General features: G+C 50.4%; 1 protein-coding gene across 3 annotated transcripts; it reads right to left on the bottom strand.

Annotated features, from left to right (window-relative positions):
• Window positions 1-570: 570 nt before the first annotated feature.
• On the bottom strand, window positions 571-22,795 carry TRIM35 (tripartite motif containing 35). 3 transcript variants are annotated; one of them, XM_079140096.1, is made up of 7 exons: window positions 22,287-22,792; window positions 16,125-16,220; window positions 13,369-13,599; window positions 10,781-10,803; window positions 9,875-9,993; window positions 9,092-9,564; window positions 571-904 (listed from the first exon to the last, which is right to left on the bottom strand). In XM_079140096.1, exons 1-7 carry the CDS (start codon window positions 22,719-22,721, stop codon window positions 890-892), a joined length of 1,392 nt encoding a protein of 463 aa, XP_078996222.1. In that variant the 5' UTR covers window positions 22,722-22,792; the 3' UTR covers window positions 571-889. The 3 variants fall into 3 exon arrangements, with proteins under 3 accessions (XP_078996222.1, XP_078996220.1, XP_078996221.1); XM_079140094.1 differs by lacking the exon at window positions 571-904 and adding an exon at window positions 4,013-6,433 and having other exon boundaries at window positions 22,287-22,795; XM_079140095.1 differs by lacking the exon at window positions 571-904 and having other exon boundaries at window positions 7,132-9,564; window positions 22,287-22,791.
• Between the last annotated feature and the right edge of the window lie 604 nt (window positions 22,796-23,399).

Here is a 23,399-nt window from a genome sequence, read left to right as displayed (position 1 = left end):
CATGATGTTCTGCCTCACCTTAGACCCAAAGCAGTGGAGCCAACCGACAGACTTCTGAGACCATGAGCTCAAACAAACGTCCCTCCGATGAGGTGTTTGTGCCAGCTATGTTGATCACAGTGGCAAAAAGTCAACTGACATGTTGCCTAATGTATACATCAGATTTTATCACGGGTGTGCACGTGTGGGGAAAAGTGCCATCAGGGCTTGGTACTAGCCAGGGTTTCAGGCAGCACGAGGGGCTTGCAGCACAGAGCTCCTGTGTTCTCCCACCGAGTCCTCCAAACAATCCCCCGCTTTGTTCTGTGGTTCCTGTCAAGCCCCCATGCTGATGTTAAACGCTAGGCTCATCCTTGTAGAGACACCCTTGCAGGTTTGGGGAGGAGGCCGCGCCCACCTGTTGGCGCGCGACGCCTCCTCCCCCGCCCTTCACGCCCGCCGCGCTTGCGCCGCAGCCCCAGCAACCTTCCCGGCGCTGCCGTGGGGCTGCCGGGGAGCAGGGCGCTGCGGCCAGAGAAACCTCCTGCGTGAGGCGTCGGAAGACACGGAAAACGCCGGGGGGCGCCGCCGCGAGACCCGCACTTCAGGCCGCAAGACCTGCAAAGAGAAGCAAGCAAGGAAGCATCCCCAAAAAGCAAAATAAAGAAGTAGGTCATTTCCAGTCCGCCTCCGATTCCTTCCCACGGTCTCGTTGCTGCAGGCGGCAACACATCCTCACAGGAGGTGAGATCTAAGGAGGTCCCTTGGCTCCACACAGGATCCACCAGATGAGGACAAGCCTATAACGGAGGGCAGGTGGGATCCCCAGTACTCTCCCAGCTCTGCTCAGCTTCAAAGTAGGGTGATCTGGCTGGAGCTGGGATCTTCTGTGTCTCCAGCTCTCCTCCAACTATGAACAAGCAGACTGATAAAAATAAAACAAAAATAGCGAGCTATAAGCTGCAGCCCTGCATGCACACTGGCAAGTGTTCTTCCTGTCTTGCCCCACTGTTTTGTAGGAATTATACCTCCCCGGATGCAAGATGTGGTCATCGGTTCCCCCTCCCCTCTGACCACTGTTTTCTTGGGCTTGCATAACTGAATGTGTACCACAAGACAAACAGAAGAAAACAGTATTCCTGAGCAGTTAGAAAAGCAATCCGAAAAATGTTGATCTCATAGGGGGTGAGAAAAGCGGTTACAGAGGCCGGGGAGAATGGGGGCAGGGATGGGGACAGGTTGGCCAAGGGGTCTAAGTCACAGTTAGACAGGAGCAAGAAATTCTGCTGTGCTATGCACAGTAGGGTGGACATAAATAACAATGATGTATACTGTACATTTCGAAAAGTCAGAAGAGAGGAGTTTGAATGTTTTTCCCACAAAGAAATGATAAATGTTTGAGATGCTTACCCTGGTTTGAACACAACACAATGTATACATGTATTGAAACATCACACCCCAGAAATATCTGCAACTTTTATGTATCAGATAAAGTGAAAAATGATTTAAAAAAAAAAAAAAGATAGCATGGGATCAGTAGTGAGGACATGTAAGGAAACTTCCCCCAATTAAAATGAGGCCATGACCCTAACTTCAAGCACAGGGAGATCACTTCCGGGTGAGAATGACTGACTCCCACAATCTAAATTTTTGTTTCCCAAATTCGCTTTCTCCCTGGGGGTTGCTTCATTTGTTTATGCATTCATTCAACAAATTTAATCTCCTGTTTCCCTGTCATCTGGTGCTGATGTCCATGAAGCCCTGGAGTGAGTTTCCCGCTAATTCCCGCTGCTGAGATCAGGTCTTTAGAGACACAAAGGGAAGTCTCCAACTAGTAACCTATGAACATAACTCTGCAGCACAAAACCCACCACCTTGCTGGACCCAAAAGTCCAATGTCAGAACGTCAGCAGCACCGGACCCTCAGGATAGACATGGCTCTCTGTGTTCCTAGGCTGGTGCTAAAAACAGCTTCCCTGGCTTTATAGTTAAGGGGCCTCCTCCCAATTTCTGCCGATAGGTTGGACATCTGCCCCTTTTGGTGGGGGTAGGGGTGTTCCGCTTCGTCTTCACTGGTACTGGGAGAAGCCGCACCAGGGCTACCTGCCACGCACACTGCCTTCGGGTGGCGTTCCACCCAGCTCTCGGGAAGCTCGCTCCTCTACTTTCAACATGGTTCTGGTCATTGTCCTTTTGTTTCCCTTGTCATTTCACCTTCCCTGGGTTCCAGTTCTGTCCTCAATTCATTTCTCTAACCAAACTCTAGGCCCACTTCTTAAAGGGCCATTGCTCCTCAGGACTTTCTCCATCTCCTTTCATTTACTTTCCATTTGAGAGCTCAGACTCAGCACCTCAAGACCATGTGCCAATGACTCCTGACCGGTTCTCCCACTCCCAGACCCTGAGCTATAGTGCTCTTGTGACCAATAGCCCTCTCCATGCTTCCACCTCAAAGTCCCACAAACAACACCACACTCACCTGCTCTCTAGTCCATGCCAGAAGCCCGGCAGCCACGACTTCCAACCTTTATCCGGTGCGCTGTCCGTGACACTGCCGGGCAACCCCACCCTCCTCCAGTATTTCCACTGGCCCTCTCTTCTTTATCCCGCACTCCCTACTGTGGGTCAGACCCTCGTAAATGGAACTGCCTCAGTTATGCCACATTTACTCTGGGATCTGGGGATATTAACTCCAGTAGACGGATTTGAGGTCTGGCTCTATGACTGACTACTCATGTGGCTTTGATGAGCTTCCTGCACCTCTCTCACAGGGTGGTTGGCTGGAAGTGAGGATTAAAATAGAGCATACTTGGAATGCATGGTGAGTAAAACTGGAGGGACCCACAGAAGGTAGTTATGGAGGGGCTGCCTTTGCAAATAGCGGAGTTCAGGGGAGGAGGCAAAAGAGCCCTGTACTGGTTAAGCCTCAAGTATATGCTGAGCCCTGTGGGGGGTGCTGTTCACACACCCCCCTCCTTCTTCAGGGCTCCATGCAGCTGCTGTCCAGGGAGCATGGGGGGATAAGTCCTGTCACTAGAAGAGGGTTGAAATGGAGCCTGGCTACCCTGGCCCTCCATCTTCATGTGCCTCTAAGTTCCTTCCTGGTCTAGTGTTCCCAGACTGTCTGTTCTCAACTACATTATGCAAATCCCAGCCAATATCCATAGAAACCAAATCTCCCATCTTCCTCAGCCTGTTCTGCTGGCAGAGGAAACCCACCGGAGTGATACCCACAAACAAGGAGAAACAACACCCCAGAGCAGAAAAGCCTCCCTTGCCATCAGATCCAGTCCTTACTGACCTGTCCTCTCGTCCTCCTGTTATGGTTAGAAGGAGCAGGTGGGGCAGGCCAGGGCAAGAAATTTTCTTTTTGAAATCTTGAAGGGAGATATTACAAGCCCAGCTTCTCCTGTCACTAACAGTCCTCTTTGTACAAATCCAAATCACCATCATCAAGATCACCTTCACCAGGGTGTGAGTCAGTATTTGACATCATCTTTAATCTCATGCATATAGCTACATGAGCCATTCTGGAACATGACAACACAATTTTATTGTGCATGATCTGATGACTAATTTTACAATTTTTAAAGATCTGCTCCTCTCTAGAATCTTCTGCTACACCTAAAACATTATGACTCTTGAGTCTTCCTTTTTTCTCCAGGCTCAAAACATGAGGCGAAGCCAGATTCTTGAAGACTGGTAGGCAGCTGTATTCTGAATTGGTAGTCTCTTCTGTAGGACACACAGGTTCTTGCTAATGACATGAGTTGGCCTGGGAAAAACACGCTAGTGGTCCAAACTGCCGTTTACAGAAATTTGATGCTCTACCAAAGCTTCACAACTAAGTAAGCGGCAGGGCCAGGTGTAACAACAGTGAACTCAGCTGCTAGAAGGTGCCCGGCTGTTTTACACACTTGGCTTCCTTAAAGCCTATAACCACCCAAGAGGCAGGAACTCAGCTCTTTTCCACATGATGAAACCAAGGTACAGAGGGTCGTGGCTTCCCAAGTTCACAGTGGTCCCATATCAACCCTCTTAGCCAATGGACACCTTTGGGAGGACTGAGATTTTTAAATCTACGTGGAGTTCTTACATTTAAGGTTTCCATTTAGCTTTTCTGCCCCTCTTTGTTTTAAACCCCTATAAGGCAATATTTAAACAAACACCTAAAGTAAAATCCACCAATTGAACTGACTGTGTGGAAAACATCCCAGACAAACCTCCTCCTTGAGAAAGAAAAACTATTTTAATAACATCCTTGGAGTTTTCTCCTCTTGGCTGGGTGGCTTACAGATACAGAATGGGACATTCTGCATTTAGATTAGTGTGCTGGGCAGGGAGGAGCAGAATATACATGTAGGCTATGTGACACACACAAAATCTCTGTAAAGATAAAAACCACTGATAAGAGGGACAGCCTACAAAGAGCTGAGTGTGAAGAGGAGTGAGACTGTTCTAGTACATTTTGTACCTTTAGGTTTATAGCCACATACACAGATTATCAAACACACACACACACACACACACACACACACACACACACACACTCTAAAGGCAAGCTACTGCTTGTCTTTTTATGTAAGTGCCTTATTCCAGGTCTGTATGTTTAACTCTGAAAATCTATTTTTCTTGGTTACTACAACCACTTTTCCACATTACTGAAACTTTTGAACAAATGTTCAGTTTTATACACACACACTCATCAAAAATCTGAAGGAAAGTGAGAGCTCTCAACATAACTTCTACTTCTCGGCTTCTCACTTTTCTTTGGGATTTGCTGTGATTGTGAATCGTAACTTCAACATGCAGAATATCTCGTTTGCTGAAAAATTATCTGTCAGTAATAAGCCTATACTAAGTTTAGGGTGGAATACTTGGCATTTTTACCAAAATCTGCCTCACTGGATCCCAGCAGCCTGAGGCAGCTACTGTCACACGTGTCCTTTCTGCTTGCAGAAGCAGATGTCCAAAAGCCTCGGATAGCTTCTCCATGCTAGGGTTGGAGTCTGGGTCCAGGATCCTGACCCCTGCACCTTACCAAATGCTGTCAGTTGTTTTGTGGAGCAGTTGAGGACAGCTTGCCCAACCTGCAGGTCATACCTCCAAACGCGTTGATAAGTGACGGGGACATGTTCTGCAAAGTGCACTGGAAAACGTCCATGGCACAGCCTACTGCACACTTGGGCTGTGTGGTACTGCCCCCTGCTCTGAGCCTGCAAACCTGCGTGGCCTGCTACGGCAATGGCACTGTAGGCCACTGAGACACAATACATATCTGAACACAGAGAAGGCAAAGAAAGATGCTAATCAGAATCTCTCAGCCCCATTATTATCTTGCCCCCACTTTGTATTTTTGACCCGCCACACTCAGCTCTCCTTTGTAGCGCATGACAGCATCCACACAGAATCCCCCTCTGTGGCCTAGGGCATCCCTGGATCTAGGACAGTAAAGGTGATCATGATACGGTCCCTGCACTCAAGCAGAGAAGACAGCCAAGTGCCTTTCCAGCAGGAGGGGCAACATGCAATGGCAGCCCCAGGAACCCTGGGCAGACTCTGTAGACAATGGGGGCAAAGGGGCAGAAGCCTACTGGGAAGAGCTCTGTTAATGTCCCTCTAAGGTGTTGGGAGCACTCCTGCCCTGCACCATTACTAACCACGGGGCTCACCAATGATATTTAACCAATGACAATCCCATTCTGCTAAAGCTCTACACTCCAGAAGCAAAAAGGAAGAAAATGGCTGTCGCATACTGAGTTATGACCAAGCGATCAGTGGTGCCTACGTGCAAGTTCCAAGGAGCCAGGGACACTGCTATTTCTCTTGGCACTCACAAGTCTGCTCCCCAGGCTCCCACCTAAAGGGCATCGTACAATGAGGGGTCAGGGAAGATCCCCCGATTAGACGAGCTTAGGGAGGTGAGGAGTGTGCCCCACGGCACCAGCACATAGGTGGTGGAGCAAACAACCAGACAGTCTGATTCACTGTGATAAAAACAGCCCTGGGAGTACCAGGCAGCGCGTCTGATGGGTAATGGCAGCGTGGTGTGCCTGCAGCCATGTGAGATGGAGCCAGGACACCCAGTAGAGCAGAGCCCAGCAAGAGTGAGCACCAAGAGCTGCACTGCAGAAATTCACACGGGCAGGTCAGGAGCTGAAGGGCCACTGTGGGTGGTCATGGGGAGACTGAAGGATGGTGTGTCTGTGGCAGCACAGAGATGGATTCAAAAGGAGAGACTGGAGACAGGTGGTGTTACAGTGGGCAGCTGCCTGCAGCCTGGATGCAGGAGGAGGGAGCACAAGAGAGACGAGTGAGACCCAAGCAGGAGAGTATCCAAGGAAGGCCCTTGGACGGGGCTCCCTGTCCACAAGACAGACACCTTACTCCTGAGCACACCCAGAACTGAGGCCACATGGGCTTTGGGCAGCATCAAAAGGAGGATTCCTCGGATCTGTAAGCAACAGAAAAAAAAAGAGACTGGCTACCATCCAAATTAAAATTTGGAGTTTTAAATGATGTCACCAAAAAAGTGAATGGTCAAACCTCGAATGAGAGGAAAGTTTTATAAGTTATATATCCGACAAAGGGATTTGTCTCTGGAATACATAAAGAACTCTGACAACTCAAGAATGAAGACAACACAACTCAAAGTGTGGACAGGCTCTGAACACAGCTCTCCTAAGCAGGTACACAAGTGGCCAATGAGCACATGAGAACGTGGTCAGTGTCATCAGCCCTCAGGAAAATGCAAGTCAAAGCCCTCACCAGGACAGCTAAGTCAGAGGACAGATCACAGTGCTGGCAAGGATGTGCTGCGGCCAGAATCTGCACACACTGCTGGTGGGGATGAAAGGGACACAGCTGTGTTGGAAAACAGCCTAGCGGTTCCTCAAGAGGCCAAGAAGAGTTACCATAGGACTGGCGACCTACTCCTAGGTAGACACCAAAGAGAAAGACAGACAAAAGCTGTACACAGATGTTCACAGCAGCACTATTCAAAACTGCCAAAGGGTGGAAGCAGGCCAAATGCCCATCGACTGGCAAATAATAAAACGCAGTATATCATTTTATACAGTGTAGTATTACAGTAAGAAAACATACTACAATGCGGAAAAACTTTGGCTTACAAGAGCACTGAAAGAAATAATGTCAAAAGGAAAAGGCACTTTTATTTTCTTGAAAAGGAGGCCTAGGCTATCCAAATTATCCTACATTAAAACCAAACCAAACCAAACATGTGGCATCTAAGGTGAAAATAAAAAGTTTTAAACGTTTATTATAACCAACAATTATTTCAAGTCAGGTTTATCATACAGAATCTGTATCTGATGGCTAAACCCACAGCACAGAGCATACACTCACACCTGCTTGGATCCCAAAGTGCCAAGAGCTTTTTGGGGGTCTGAGAATCAGACACAGGTGAGCTCATTTGCCAATGTCCCCCCACTGCCAACCTGGCCCCACAGTGGGATGTCACACCTGGTCCCACCCCACTGGTTTTATAACTAATGTGCACAACACATTTATAACCAGGACTCCTAACTGCTGTTTAGAACATCAGGTTTTGTGAAGGGGGTACACAGGCAGCAGGCTGGAACGTGCCCCTAATTGTAACACTGCACCCACAGGACAGTATTTCCTTCCATGTTGCCAGTTCCCAGGACACAGTGAGCTGGCAATGAGAAACCACTTCCAGGCGTGAGGAGGAAAAGGCAGAGGTATACAGCAGAGGCAGAAATAAGGAGGAAGCCCCACAGGGAGCAAGCCAGCTGAGGTCAGTGACAAGTGGCGCGAGGCAGGGTCACTGCCTCCCCTTCTCACCACCTGCCTCCCTCAGACCACACCCGTCCTTTCTTCTTAACTGGAAGGGCACCTCTTTCCTGCCCTTCTCACAACTTCACCAGAGGAACTAACTCCACAGTAATGATGGAAGGACAGTCTTCCAGTCCTACTGTCTCATTTACAGATGAGGAAACTGAGGCCCAGTGAGGGAACAGGCTGATGCTATGATTTTTAAGTTTGTTCTTAAGTGTTCTGGAACTCTTGGTTCAGAGGAAATCAGCTATTAATGTATAACCAGGTAAACTGGAGTTATCAAAGGGGATGAGAAGCTTTGCCTCCCACCCTACAGGACCCCCAGGAAGATCCGTGCAAGTTTTAAAATAGTACTATAGAGTGATAGCTAAGCTGAGCCCTGTGCTGCTTGCTTATTTGCTGAGTTCCTGAGATTCTAGCACATGGGAACTTGCTGGCACTGGAGTGACTGTGGCCCCCGGCTGGCCAATCCCACCCCAACAATGGGCCTGGAGTCTGCTTGTCCTGTGACACCAGCCAACCTGGACCTACGCCACCTCGCCACCTCTGGATCAGGCTCTCAGGCCAGGCCGTCTCGTCCTGATCGCCCTAGGGCAGGTGTCAGAACACTAGGGGCAGTCCCCACACCAGTGCCCACTGCAGCCACACAAGACTGGCGAATCTTCCACCTGTCCAGCCTATGCTGCCCCAACCACTCCTGCCCAGGAAAGCCACAACAGAGGCTCTGCCAGCACCTTCCCCTCTTTCCCTTGGTGCCCTGGCTGACCCTGGTGCTTTCCTGTGTGGCTCGTGTGGCATGGCATGCCCCTTTCTCTTGGAAAATGAGTGACATACTCTTTCCAATAGCAGTCATCTCCTGATTAGTTGGTTTAACCATACCTGGAAAAGAATTAAAACCTACATTTTAAAACAGGCATGTTCTAGAAGTAAACATTTTCTCCAGAAATCCTTAAATGAGGACTCAAAAAACCCACACTCTGAAGGTACCAAACCCTGGGTAGAGCCTGGAGCCCTGGATGGCTTTTAACTGGGCAGAGAAGGGACCAAACATGAAGAGGTGTGGGGCCTACAGTCACAGAAAAAGGCAAGAGAGAATGGCAGAGGATGCTGGCACCAAGGCAGCAGGCAGAGGTGCCCAGGCCAGGGTGGGCTTCAGAAGAGGCAGGAATAAAGCAGGCCCCGGGCTGGTTCAGCTGTCCAGCTCTTCCTTAATAGTGACACGCAAGGGGCAGATGCACAAGGGCTCAGGGGGCCCATCACCCCGCGCACCCCCTAGGTAAAAGTAGGGCCGCACCTCCCCGAAGCGCGCGTGGAAGGTGTACAGGTGGCAGTTGCGTTCTGCGTCATAGAAGGAGAGCTCGCCCTCTTCGCACTCCAGCTCTACACGCAGGCGGCGTGGGATGGCCAGGACCAGGGGGGAGGTGGCTGGGTCCGAGGTCACGCAGTGGTCCCCCTCCACACCCTGCGTGCGGCACACGTACCAGAAGCCCGAGCGTGTGTCGTGGTAGCAGCTGTGCGAGTGGCCTTCCGCACCTGCGTCTGGCTGCACCCGCACCACGCCCACCCGCCAGCTCTGCAGCCCACCCAGGGCCACCTCCCAAGCATGGGAGCCCTGCGAGAAGACGCGGGAGCCCAGCAGGCAGGGGGCTGAGGAGAAGCGCTCTGGGTTCTCCACCTGCACGCGGTAGCCGTGGTTGGTGACGCTGGTGAGGTCATCAGACACTGAGAGCCAGCCGGCTGCGGTGTTGGGATCGAAGCTGAAGGGCACTGAGGGAGGAGGGCAGAAGGGGGACAGTTAGCAAACCTGATACTCTCCCACCTGCCACACCAGGTGAGGTGCCAGGGCCCCAAACCAAGCCACCTCAGTTCTAGCTGCCCTGGGCTGATGGGGATCATGGGTTCAAATGTATCCATCCCACCAAGAAGTATGTGGAAATCCCAGCCCTCACCCAGTAGCTCAGAATGTGACTTACTTGGGAATGGGGTTACTACAAATATAGTTAAGATGAAGTCGAACTGGGGCAGCGTGGGCCTTTAACCCTTCTCCGTGCCCAAAACACCTCCCTGCACCCCTTACCAGATTTGATGGAACTGATCATCTTCTTCCAGACGCGGTACTGCAGGGAGTCCAGGTACCTGCAGGGGTCAATGAGCAAGCCGGGCTGCATGGGCTCCGGCTCCACGGTGCAGAAGAGCCTGTGGAAGGAGGAACGGGCATGGTGGGTGGGGTTGGGGCCAAGCATCCTGGGCGGATCTGGGTAAAACGGAAATGGGTGACAGGCCTTGCTCCCTTGCCTCAGGCCTAAGTTTCCTGGCCGCCTTCCCCAAGACAAACCTGAATCGGTCCAGGAACCGACTGGGCCGCCACACCCTTCAGGATTCAGTAGGAGGGCTCATCCCGCCCCAGCTGGGAGATAGAAATAGGAGGTTCTCCAACACGCTGCCGTCCTTGTGGACAGAGATCACACTGACACATCTGCCTGTGGGATGACTGAGTTGGAAGGGACCCTAATAGTGCTTGAGCCCAACAACACCATGAGGTCACGGCCCTGTGCTCAAGCGCCTCTAGTGACAGGGAACGCACTACTTCCACAGCCCTCTTTTATCTTTGGACCACTGGACAGGGACATAGCTCTTTCTTATTCATCCCAGAGAACCCAAAAGCCATCAGGCACATCTGTGTGCCCTGAAGCTCCAGAGGGAGGAGGCTGGCCAAGAAAGATGCCTAATTGTTAGACGGCCCCTCAGAAGCATGAGCCAGATGCATGGTGCTCTCCCTCCCCTCACAGTGGTGAGTGACCCTCCATGCCAACCAGAATTGGAGAGCCTTGAGAGAAAGCTCTCCCATCTGGCATCCCCACCACACCCTCTGGATTCCACCCAGCTGGCTGCATTACCTGCCTGGCCCTGGAGTCACTGGATTTTGCACCCTTGGTTTTTCTGCCTGCTCTTCCCCTCCCCTACACCAGATTTGGCAACTTACCGGCGCTTTCGGCTCTTGTGTTTCTGAAAGAAAAGATAGATACAGAGAAAGCTTGGTAAGCTTCTGACCTCAAGAGGAGCCATGCATCCCATGTTCATGGATCAGCAGACTAACGTTGTTAAGATATCAGGTCTCCCCAAGCTGATCTACAGATTCAGTAGAATCCCTTTTAAAATCCCAGGTACTTTCTTTGTAGAAACTGAAAAACTTATTCTAAATTTCATATGGAAATTCAAGGAACCCCGAATAGTCAAAATAACCTTGTAAAAGAAGAGTAAAGTTGGAAGACTCACACCCCCCGATTTCACAGCTTATTATAGAGCAACAGTAGTCAAGACAGAGCAGACTAATATGTGGGCAGACTTGGAGATCAATGGAACAGAACAGAAAGTCCAGAAGTAAACTCTCATATTCACCATCAGTCAACTATCTGTGAAGAACAAAATCGTTCACTAGGGGAATGGTCTTTCCAACAAATGGTGCTGGTAAAAGTATACACTGATGTGTCAAAGAATAAGGCTGGATCCTAACTTTATGCCTTATATAAAAAAAAGACTCAAAATAAATCAAAGGCCTAAATATAGAGCTCAAACTGAGAAAGGACTTGTACCTAGAACATATAAAGAATTCTTACAACTGAACAAAAAAGACAATCCAAGTAAAAAAATGCACAAAGAATTCAAATTGACACTTCTCCAAGGAAGATCTACAATTGGCCAATGAGCACATGAAAAGATGCTGAGTATCATTAGCCATCAGGAAATGCAAATAAAAAACATGAGATACTACTTCACACTCAACAGGATGGCTACTAAAAAAAAGCAAGCATTGGCTAGGATGTGGAGAAATTAGAATCCTTATTCACTGCTGATGGGAATATAAAACAGTACACTTGCTTTGCAAGAGAGTCTGGCAGCTCTTCAAAGGGTTAGAGTTACCAAATGAGTCAGCAATATCCAAGAGAAATAAAAACATGTCCACACATAACCAATACATGAACTGGGTGTGGTAGTGCATGCCTGTAATCCCAGTGACTTGAGAGGCTGAGCCAGGAGATCGCAAGTTCAAGACCAGCCTCAGTAACTTAGACCTCAAGCAAGTCAGCCAGACCCTGTCTCGAGATTTAAAAAGAAAAAAAAAGCAGCAGCGCACTGGGGATGTAGCTCAGTGGTTTCAGTGGTTAAAGCACCCTGGATTCCACCCAAGAACAAAATGGAACAAAACCTTGGTATATGAATGTTTATAGCCATATTACCAATAAGAGTCAAAAAATAGAAACATAAATGATCACAAATTGATGAATGGATAAAAATGTAATATACAAATTGATGAATGGATAAAACATAACATACAATGGAATATTATTCAACCATAATAAGGAAAGGACTGGTAGATACTACGACATGGATGAAGTTCCAAAACATGCTGGGTGAAAGACGCCACTTATAAAGGTACATATTATATGACTCCCACTTACATGAAGTGTGTAGAATAGGCAAATTAGGTAGAGAGACAGATTGGTGGTTGACAGGCACTGGGGGCAGGAGGGACTGGGGAGTGACAGCTGAAGGGGCTTCTTTCTGGACTGATGAAATGATCTGAAATACAGACTGTCATGATGGTTGCACAACAGTACAGTGTTGAAAATCATTGAACTTTATGTTTTAAATAAGTGACAAGCTGGGTGTGGTGTTGTGCAGCTGTAGTCCTAACTACTTGGGAGGCAGGAAGATCACCTGAGCCCAGTCTGAGCAAGAGAGTGAGACCCCATCTTTTAAAAACTAAACAACGACAAAAAAATGCGTGAATTATGGTACAGTATGTAAATTATATCTCAATAAAGCTGTTATTTAAAAAAGAAAAAAGAATCATGAACCAAAATCATTGGGTTCTGGGCAGGATGACACTATTTCCTTAGCAGAACTGTCAAGGAAGGAAGCATTTAAACCCATCTGAGTAATTCTGTGACCAGGGCACTATGGAACAGGATATGCCATGGTTCAAGGCTCGACGTGGGGTGCTCAGCCCACAATGGTCCTAGCCAGGATGGGGACACGCTGCTGGAACAGAGAGACATCCCCATTCTTTCCCACCCTACCTGGCAAACACTCCCCTTTCCAGAAGAGGGAGCTGTCCATGGAAAAGAAGATACCGTGTCATCCTAATTTACAAACCAGCCTTCAAGTTACAGAAACTTCTCTGTGGGGCCCAATGATGAAATCAATAAAAGTGAGAAAAAATGAACTCAATGCCACTTTTTTTAAAAACCAGAGAATGGACTCAAGAGAGAATAACAAGACATATTTAAATTTTAAAAAACTGAGTAATTTTGAAAGACTCTGTTTACCTAAGGGGTAGAGAGAGACAAAACAAAAGATGACGAGAAAACAGGGAGTGAGAGCGTGAGACAGGGAAGGAAGGGGGAGCAGAGAAGAGGCTCAGCCCTGGCCCCTGTCAGCCTTCCTGGCCTCTGACAAACAGCACAAAGACGCCAGTTCCTCAAGACCAACAGCCCGCTGACCACGGCCCCGCTGGTCCCTGAATACTTGGCTCCATCACTGGATCCTGATGCCAACCAAGCTCCTTACCGTAAGAAAAGAGATGTCGTCTTCCTTCAGTTCCATCTGCAGCCGCTCGATCTCGTGGGCCAGCACCTCAGTCTCTTCTGTGAGCTGCTTCATCTTCTCATCGGCCAGAAGCTGCTTCTGCCTGGTCTCCTGGGCCACGGCGTCCAGAACCGCCTGCTCCTCCACCCTCAGGAACTCTCGGAGCCTGTCGAACTCCTGCCGGATGCGGCCTTCCAGCCAGGCAGCCTCCACCTGCAGCAGAGAGCAGGAGGGAGTCAGGGAATCAGACCTGGGGAGCCTCAGCTGTCCCAGAGCTAGTGACCTTCAGACTTCCACAAAGAATCCTATGTAGAACCCTAGACTAGTCACATCCTGCAGCGATACTTCATCTCTAGGGTTCTACTCATACAGTAGGAAATACTTACTTGAATACTTGATTATTAATAATGTGCACACTCCAAATTATGACCACAAAAAATATTAAGGAAACGAGGACCAAAACCATAGAAATACTCCGAGGGAAAGTACAGAAACATTTCCCACCTGAGAATAAGACATTGCTTAGCATAATATGAAACAAAAAAGGCTCAAAGAGAGAATGAGACAAATGTATATGAAAATAAGCTTTATACGGCAAGACTATAAACAAGGTTAAATACATACATATAATTCCAAATGACTCCCCAAAGAGTGAAAATAATTCATTGAAAAAGAAATGCCAAACTAGGAAAAATGTTTGCAATACGTTCAACAAACTCGTGTTTTTCTTAATGTACAAAGCACTCTTAAAAATCCAGTGGGAGAAAGGACAAATATTACAAGAACACAACAAGGCTATGAATTGGCATTCATAGAAGAAAACGATACTGCAGAAAGACGGGCAAACAGCAATAATCGAGTGCAAACCAGAGTGGACCGCGTAGGGAGCGCAGTCTCTACTGGTTCTTACCACACAGGACAGGAAAGGACGGAGCAGAGAGGAAAACTCAGCGGGAGCTGCGGCTACTCCAGCCACTGGCACAGCGGCAGGAACAGCCTCCCAGTCAGGGTACATGTCAGGATGAACACTCCCCTCATCAACTTGGATTCTGGAATTTAATGGGAAAAGCAACCATCCAGCTGGAACTCTGAAGGCCTCAACCTGACCACCTTAACCCCTGGCCTCGGAAAGAAGCCTCCGAGTTCTCCGCTGCTTGGGATGGAGAGATGGATGCACCCCCAGTCCAGTCCCACACACGCAAAGCCAGCCAAACAGCTTTGGCCACAGGAGGACATCAGTTACAGGGCAGAAATGAAGGCCACTGAGGCCATGACGGGGACCAGAACACCACACACAGTGTCCTCCAGCAGTGGCAGGCTGCAACCCCTCTACGGGCTGGACTCTCGGTATGTGCTTATGGCTCTGACATAGTGCACTGAAAGCGGACACTCAACGCAGCTTGCTGGTCTCCAAACGTCAGAAATGTTGAACGGCCTCTCTCTGTGGGCACCCAGTTGCATTACCTTATCTCCATGTTCCACAAAAATCATGGAAAGAGCGATTTCTTTCTATGGGTGAGGGAGTGATGTTGGTGGGGGCTGAGGGACCTCGCTGGAGAACCAGGCTTGGCTTTGACAGGTCAGCTGAGCTTACTGCCCTCCCTCCTGCTCTGCTCCTCCAGCTTGGGGCAGGCTGCTTTCTGACTGTTTTCTTGATCCTGGTTCTGGCCTGTCACCTTCTGAGATGACTGCTTCTAGTAATTACCCCTCAGCTGGACTCATCCCAGCCACAGCCGGGATACATTCAGTTCGGGCTGCTGGGCACTGCCCTGAAGTGCCCCACAGTGCTGTGTGGCCAAGGACAAGGACTGGGCTCAGGAAAGCCTCCTGTCTGGCCATGGGACCAGCCATAAGCTCAGTACTGGTCACCTTCAGGTGCCCAGAACTTCAAGACACTGGGAAAGTGCTCACTTTCCTTACATTTTGATAGGAGGAGACAAAAGGGTAATGAAGTATCTCGGAGAAAATAAATGAGGGGGACCTGATGCTGAGTAAAAGGGGAGGGCGATCCTGGGTAGAAGCAGGGAAAGCTCCCAAGGGGCGTGAACGCTGGAACTTAAACGACAAAGATGCTGAACACGGGGCTGGGGAACAGCTTTAGCTCATCGAAGGCACCGAGAGAAGGCTGCAGTGGCAGAAGCACAGAGCAAAGAGCAGTGATGAAGTCAAGGGGCAGGCGGGGGGGGGGCAGCTGACAGCCGCAGAGGCTGGGGAAGGTCTGGATGCAGGCTGGGGCGGCGGAACTCCACCGGGCAGTTTTAAGCAGAGGAATGGCAGTGAGGCGTTTTCCCAAAGACCCTGGAGTACACAGACAGTGGAAAACAACCCAAAACAGGAAGGAGGTGTGGCAACGCAGGTGGAGAGTCTGCCGGGCACGGCGTGGTCTGGAGACAGGGACAGGGCTGTTGGTGGAGTGGACACAGGCACTGAAGGGAAATGAGGACCCACGGGAGCCCAGTGCACGGGAGTGAACGGCGGAGTGCGCACACGCTGAAGTCATTCCTAGATCACAGTGCAGAGGCACAGGTGGCTTTTTGGGCCACTCCTGTAGCTGCTGGCATGCCATGCCAGGTCCTCAGAGACGAACCCCAGCCAGCAGTTGAGAGCAAGGCTGTGTGAGACCATTGCTGGCAAAGGAAGGCCCACTCCGAGTCCAGAGTTACCCCTGGGTGACATCAGCAAAGCCGGGGCAACCCTCCCTGGCTCCTCCATGACTGCCCCACTCACCAGGCACTCACCTGGTTGTGCTTGGCGATGGCCTCATAGGAGCGTCGCATGGCCCAGAAGGCCTTGGCTTTCTCCCGCAGTGTGTGCTCCATGTTTCTACACTTGGCCTGAGGTGGGGAATGAGAAGGAGGCAAGGAGGCAGGTTAGGACTGGAGGCCAGACAGGGAGGACAAACACATTTACAACTGGAATTCCACTCTCATGGGAGTATGACAACTGCGAGTACTGAACCTGGTCTATGCCCCGCCCAGGGGCACAGCTGAATGTAAGTAGTCCCGATCTTAAATCGTTCATTTACAATGCCAAGGGCCCTCAGACGTCCTCTAGCCCAGCTCCCTTGTCCTGTACCCTGTACAGGCAGGGGAACAGGGTGGAGAAGGTAGAGGGGCCTGTTGTCCCTCAAGCTGGGGACATGGGGACAACACGAACATGGGGCTGCACAGAAGGGGCTAGTCCGGGCTGAGCTCTGAGTCCCTGCGCTGTGGGGATAAGACAGAGGGAGGGGCCACAGGCTCCCTGGGAAATTTTCCAGACTGTACTGGTCTGTGGTCACCAACATGGGGGTCTGACAATGGGGACAGATCTGGTCATCGCCCATTCGGTGAAGTACTTCCCATGAGGCATTATCTAAACACGCCCTGCAGACCCCGCCTTCTCCTGACAGTCTCATAGTGCTTGGGTCATGGGACACACTTGCATTGTCAAACTCAAATATTTGTCTGCTCAACAGTTTTTGTTTTTTTAAATTTTAATTGTTGCCTCTGACCTTTCTGGACTCCCTTAAGAGCACTGTGGGTTTCAGGTCAGATTCCCACCTTTTGTGAGGGAGATCGATCATTTTCTCTCCATCTTTACCCTTTTCTCTCTACACTGTGAGAAAGCTTTTCATGTTTTTTCTTTTGGAAAAATAACAAAAATTCTAAAGATAAAAATAATAATCCAGTATTATTAGTATTAGATTCATCCTAATAATAATTCTAACAAATATAAAAACGGTTCTAATAATAGCACTGATAATCACCCTCACCATTTACTACACACCTGCGTGTGCCAGGGACAGTGCTGATCACCTAACACCCCAGATTCCTCACTGGATAGGAGGGACGGCACTAAGGAGCTCAATGGATCGCTTCAGGACTTGACAAATCAGCATGTGTCAAGTGCTGAGTTGCGGGCAGGCACATACTGCGCTTCAAGGGCTGGCTCCTGGTACCACAGGGCCATGCGAGCTAGGAAATTCAATTCCCCCACCCGCTGTTCTGGGCTTCTTAAACGTACAGCATAAATGCTAAGACAACCCCATCAAGAGCTCATCCTTCTCCAACTCCAATTTGTTTTCCAGATCTTTCTTTCCCCTCCATGTGCAGACTCATCACACAAGTTGTTTACCAGGGTGCCTACTGCTGGGACCTCTTCCCTCAGGAGCCACAGTGGGTGATCTGAGACTCCCTCCCTGCCTCCCAGGGAGGCAATGAACATCCTCCACCCTAAGGGTCTGTCAGGCCTGACCTGAAAGCTGAAGACCCAGGAAGCAGATGAGTAGTTAGGAAAGGGTGGAGAGAACTAGAAGGGGAATATCTTAGTCCATTTTCTGTTGGTAATAATACAACAGCACAGACTGGGTAACTATTAGGAAATGGAATGAATCTGGCTCAGAGTTCTGGATTGAGGTTTAGGGTCATGTCTGGTGATAGCCTTCCAGGCTGAGTTCCAGCGTAGCTAAGGGCATCCTGCAGTAGGAAACAGGGAGTGTGTGTGAATTCTGTTTCTCTCCCTCTCATAAAGCCACCAGGATGATGGGGGCTCCACCAGATGACCCTATCGAATCCTACTCAAAGGCTGCACCTCCAAGCACCAGTCACATTAAGTTTCCACCCTCCTAATACCTTGCAAAGATTATCAAACTTCAGCCTGAGTTTCTGGGGTGGACAAACCACATGCAAACCATGGTGGGGGAGACCTCTGAATGTGGCTACGAGTAACTGGAATACCCTCCGCTGACACTTGGCCAAGCTGATTCTGAGAAGGTAGCCCTGGCAGGGGACCAATGAGTCAGGAAATGGCAGCATCGAAGTCCTGAAGCATGTATAAGAAAGGGGTCCGGACAAGACACCTCAAAGATCTGGGCCCCAGAGAGGGTTTGGAGTGGGTCGGTATCAAACACAGGAAACCTGAGCTCTGACCAGAGAATTCTACCACTTTAACTCCCTAAAGCTGCAAGGAGTGGCTGAATCTTTCCAAGTTTCCATTTTCTCATCACTAAATGTAACTATCTCCACAGTTCCCTGGGAGTCCATGTCTGGGTATTTTGGGGATTTGCAAGTAGTCTAGGAGTATTCTGATTTAGTGTTTTCACTGAATGATGAACTAAAAAAAACTCTAAGATAAGCCCATCCTGAGTCATCTCATAAACAGTGTGACACATGGTCTTGGTTCCCACAAGGTCAGCACCAGCATGTGTAAACGTGTTAATGATTACCAGACACTAGTCGGTATGAGCGTCATGGTCTTGGCCTAACAAGGGAAGAGCAGTACACTTAGCAGGCAGAGGGTGCGTGGGCACCGCAAGCTGGCCAGCCACATGCCTCACCTGAGTTTCTGAGCTCTTTAAACAGGGAAGCTTTGACTCCTGAATCAAGTCAGCACTTGGAACAGAGTAAAGAGAACCAATCAAAAGGATCTCTGCCAAGAGGAGAGATTTAGTTTCAGCAAAACAAAACCTTGCAATTAATATTGTAACTGGAATTGTATTAATTTTAATTTAGCTTGGGATTTAATCTGGCAACTCCCTTTGGTTTTACTGTGTATCTGTGCTATAGGCGAGAGCAATTCATATGTTTTGTGTTTGTGTGTACATAAGTGAAAGCATATTTAAGCCATACTGTTGAACACTTTTTCCTTTAGGAAGAACAGGCATGTTCTTCAAGTTTGAGAAACACCGCATGCCAGCACTTCCGAAGGTCTTCCAAGCACTTGTGTTCTTTCTAGAGTTCTGGTTTAAACATTACTGTTATGTTCCCAAATCTCCTAAGTCCTGGTCATACCCACTGTGCTCAGGTCACAAACCAAGCTCCTTGACATGCCCTGCGATGCCCTGTGGGATCTGTCCCAGACTTCTTCGTTCCTCATGTAGAATGTCCTTCAGTCACTGCATGCCCCACCCTGTGCCCCCACTACTGCTACTGGCCTTCCCTCATTCCTCTGGGTCTTCAGGTCTTAAGAAATCAGTTCCACAGAGACTCTTTCTCATGCCTCAACAGATAAGAGCAGGCCTTCCTCTCATAGCGTCTCATCCTCCACGGGTTCAGTTATTAGTGTGAGCATTCAACTGTGCCTGTCAACTTCACCCAGGTGGGGTCTAGAACTGGTCTGTATTCTGCTGGACACACCATGCCCAGCACATACCAGCTGCTCAACCTACCTGCTGTCTGCACACTGGCAGTGATCAACAGCCACCTGGATGCCTACTTGTCCATACACAGTTGGCTGCCCAAGCAGCTCTGTGATCATAGCTAAGAGAATCTTCTCTGAAAGCCAGAGCAGGACTAAACAAGGCCCCAGGGGAAGGCTAGCTACTAACTCTGTGACTTCGGATGCTACTTAACCTGAGACTGTCTTTATACTGTTAAATGGGGATAATACCACCTGCATACATACAGCAGCTGAAATCCCCCACCCCTGCAAAGTCCATGTTCTTACCACTAGAACTGTGAATGTTATGGCAAAAGGAATTCTGCAGATGACTGAACTAAGGGTCTTGATATGGGGAGATTCCTCTGGATCATCTGCATGGGTAATCACAGGGGCCTCGAGAGAGAGAAGGTAGTTAAAACAAGGAAGACAATGTGATAACTGAAGCAGGAGTCAGAGTTATGCTCCTTGAAGAGGGAGAAGGCAGGAAACCTTCAAAAGGAATGCAGCCCTGTGGACACCCTGAATTTGGGCCTTCTGATCTCCAGAACTATAATAAACTCGGGATGTTTTAAACCGTTGTCTGTGCCAGTTTTTTTGTGGCAATAATAGAAAACTAATACACACAGCCTTGTCGAATTTCTGTGAGCATTAAATTTGCTAGCATGCACATACTTAAGAGCATCTAACACACAGTAAGTACTCAAGAAGTGTCCGCCCACATGATTATTAGTTTTGCTGAATCCTTAGATGGTGGTAAAAGTGATCTTTTTTCTAAAACCCATTATTTCAACACAAACACCCCTCTGAGAATCCCACAGGGTTCCCCACAGTGAGAGCTTCTGACCTAGCCCCTTCTCACCCGGTAGTGGATCACCATGCTGCTCCCCCGACATCCAACCATGCAGAACCACATCTTGTCTACTAACTCCTGACTTCCCTCTCTAAAATGTGAACTTCACGAGGTAAGGGGCTGTCTCGGGGACCTAGGCACCCAGAACAGGTTGTGGCACACGGGCCCTCAGCTCAGATCTCTCTGGTGAATGAACAAGCCACACCTTGCACCAGGCAGCAATACTCAGCTTGCAGACTCCTCAGCTCAACTGGACGAGACCACTCCCTGCCTCTCAGGCATCACCTTGAGGGCCCACTAACCTGACACCACCAGGAGCCCCCAGCTCCATCAGCATCTCCATCCCCATCCTAACCACTCTGAAATTCCCTTGGTGCCTGGAAAGTCAGGTTTCCCCACTTCCAAACCATACATTACTGTCTACATATCCTCCCTCACTCCTTCCCCTAGTTAATACCTCCACATTCCTCAGGTCTCTCCTGGAAGCTCCCTGAGGGTGGGAATTGTCTATCTCACCTCCTGCAGCTCCACTGGGACTAAGAAAGCTGTCCCTGAACCTCATGCTTCCTGGCCCCAGGCTCACTGTTCCTGACTCTGGCTTGGCTCCAACCTGGGGAGGGTCTGAGTATTCTCAGTATTGACTCCTGCCCTTCTCCTGATCTGCACCTCTGCCAGCCCCATTCACACCTTGACTCATGACCCCACTCCCCACAGGCAGTCCCCAGGAAGTCCAACACTTTCTTCAGCTGTCCCAAATCAGAATCTGGCACTTCTGCCAAAGGAAGTGCACAGGAGTCACAGGGTTACTCAATCAAACATGGATACTGATGGCAACCCTATGTTCTCATTTATTTGACTACGTCAAAATGTGTATGGAACTATAATGAATTTAAGATATTTCTTAATAAAGGCACTGCAAAAAAAAAGGAGAGGGGGTGTGGAGTACCTCTTTTTGGATACACTCAGATTCCTGCCAGCTAACAAGTGTTCTTCAAACTGTTGGTCTGATACACGCATGAGCAGTTGATAAAACGAACTTACTGCTTCTTCTTTTTTGGGTGTTAGGGATGGGACCCAGGGCCCCACACATGCCAGGAAAGAGCTCTACCACTGAGCCAGATCCTCAGCCCCAAATTTAGTGTTACACATTGCATAGCTTCTGCCAGAGTATAATGGACATTTCCAGAACTTTACTTTTATTTTTTTACTACTGATATATACAAATGGGTGATGCAGGTGCGACTCATTCCTTCACCACACGTGTGCAGAGAAACAAACGTGTTTCTTTCTAAGGCCTAAGGTCAAACATTTCTGAAAAGCTCTGAGCCACGTTCACCCATAATTCCTAGTCACTTTTTCCTTTCCAAACCAAGGACTTCTTCACATTAGTTTTACCCTGTAGGTTGCTCCCTGGTTCATGGCCAATGGAACTCTACGCCTTAAGATGCTAACAGAATGATCCGGAATGAACCAGGGGGCCTGGGCCAAAGGCCTCTCCCCGCAGCTACACCAAACCATGGGATCGGCCGAGGACGGTGACTGAGCTGCGGAAATCTGAAGGCTCCACATGCCCGGGCTCCTCCCCGACTTCCAAACTGAGGTTCGTGGGCGTCACCCACACAGGCGCCACTGGCACAAGGGTGCTGGCCCGGCTGCTCCGAGCGGGCGGGCTGTCTCGAGAACGTCGAGACCCCTCTCTCACTTCCTGTTTGCACTCTCCTCCCTTCTGGGCCGGCCTTGCAGAAGGCAGACCCAGCAGAGAACCAAGTTCGAGGTCGGGGTCCCCAGGAAGGCTCGGGCTGGGCAAGCCCAGCGCGGCGGGCTGGAGGGCGGAGCCCGGGCGGGGGTGCTGTCCAGCCCCGGCCACCACATGCGCGCTCGGCCGCCGGGCGCTCACCGCCGCTCTTACCCGAAAGTCCTGGGCAGTGTCCTTCACGGGCTGCACGCGGTGTCCCCGGTGCCGGGGGTCGGCCTGGCACGAGCAGCACAGCAGCTCCTTGTCCTCGAGGCAGAAAAGACTCAACTGGCCGCGGTGCGAGCGGCAGAGGCGCGGGGAGCGGGGGCCCGTCCAGCGCGCGCCCTCGGCCTCCTCGCGCAGCAGCTTCTCCACCAGGTTGTTGAGGGTATGGTTGGTGCGCAGGTCGGCGGGCGACGCCCGGTCCTTGCACACCGGGCAGGTGGGCGCCACCTGCACTTCCCAGCAGCGGCTCACGCACCCGCGGCAGAAGTTGTGGCCACAGTGCAGCGTCACCGCATCGCGGAAGGGGTCGTAGCAGACGGCGCAGAGCAGCTCCTCCTTGAAGGAGCGGGAAGGCCCGGTGGGCGCGGCGGGGCCGGGCTCCATGGCACAGGGGCAGCGGCTCGGGCGCCGGCAACTTTCGCTGGCGCCCCTCCCACCCGGCCAGCCACGGAGTCCGGGCGGTAGGCGGTGCCCAGCCCCTTCCCCTCGCGGCGGTGAGCGGCAGCGGCGCTGACCAATCGTGAGCGGCGTGCTCGGGTGGCCCCGCCCCACTTCCTGTTTGCCTGAGAAGGCGGGAAGAGCGGGGCGGGCTGCGGAGCTCGCGGTAGCCGCCCACTGCTGGGCGCGTCCGCCAGCGGCGTGTGCCGCTCCGGTATCCCTGGACCTCTACGTCCGTCTCGTGGTGGGAAACGAAGTCTAGGAGCCCCCTGCTTAGCCAGGGTCCCGGAAACCTCGGGCCCGGAGGTGGGAATCCCGACTTGGCTCCGAAGTCGTGGCTGGGCCGACGGCAGCTTCGGCCGGCTCGCCGCTGAGAGCGGCAGTGCCTTCGCGAGGGCAGGTCCCTCGCGCTGGTCGTCTGGGCTGGGCTGGGGAAACCCGCGAGGAAAGCGGTAGTGGGAAGCGCGCCGAGAAGGCCAGCGCTTGTCCGTGGTTGGATAAGCCGCAGTGGCTCAGGACCTGTTTGCTCGTGAGTAAAATGACCACCACCTACCTGGGCCCGGTGAGGTGCGAGGCTGAAGGCGAAGCAAGTAAGCGTGCCCACGACGCCTGGCAGGTCCCACG

The sequence above is a fragment of the Sciurus vulgaris genome (assembly GCF_902686455.1).
Source record: "Sciurus vulgaris genome assembly, chromosome: 5".
Classification (NCBI taxonomy): domain Eukaryota; kingdom Metazoa; phylum Chordata; class Mammalia; order Rodentia; family Sciuridae; genus Sciurus; species Sciurus vulgaris.
Note: the sequence above shows the minus strand (reverse complement) of the source record. Positions and strands in the feature narration are given on the sequence as shown.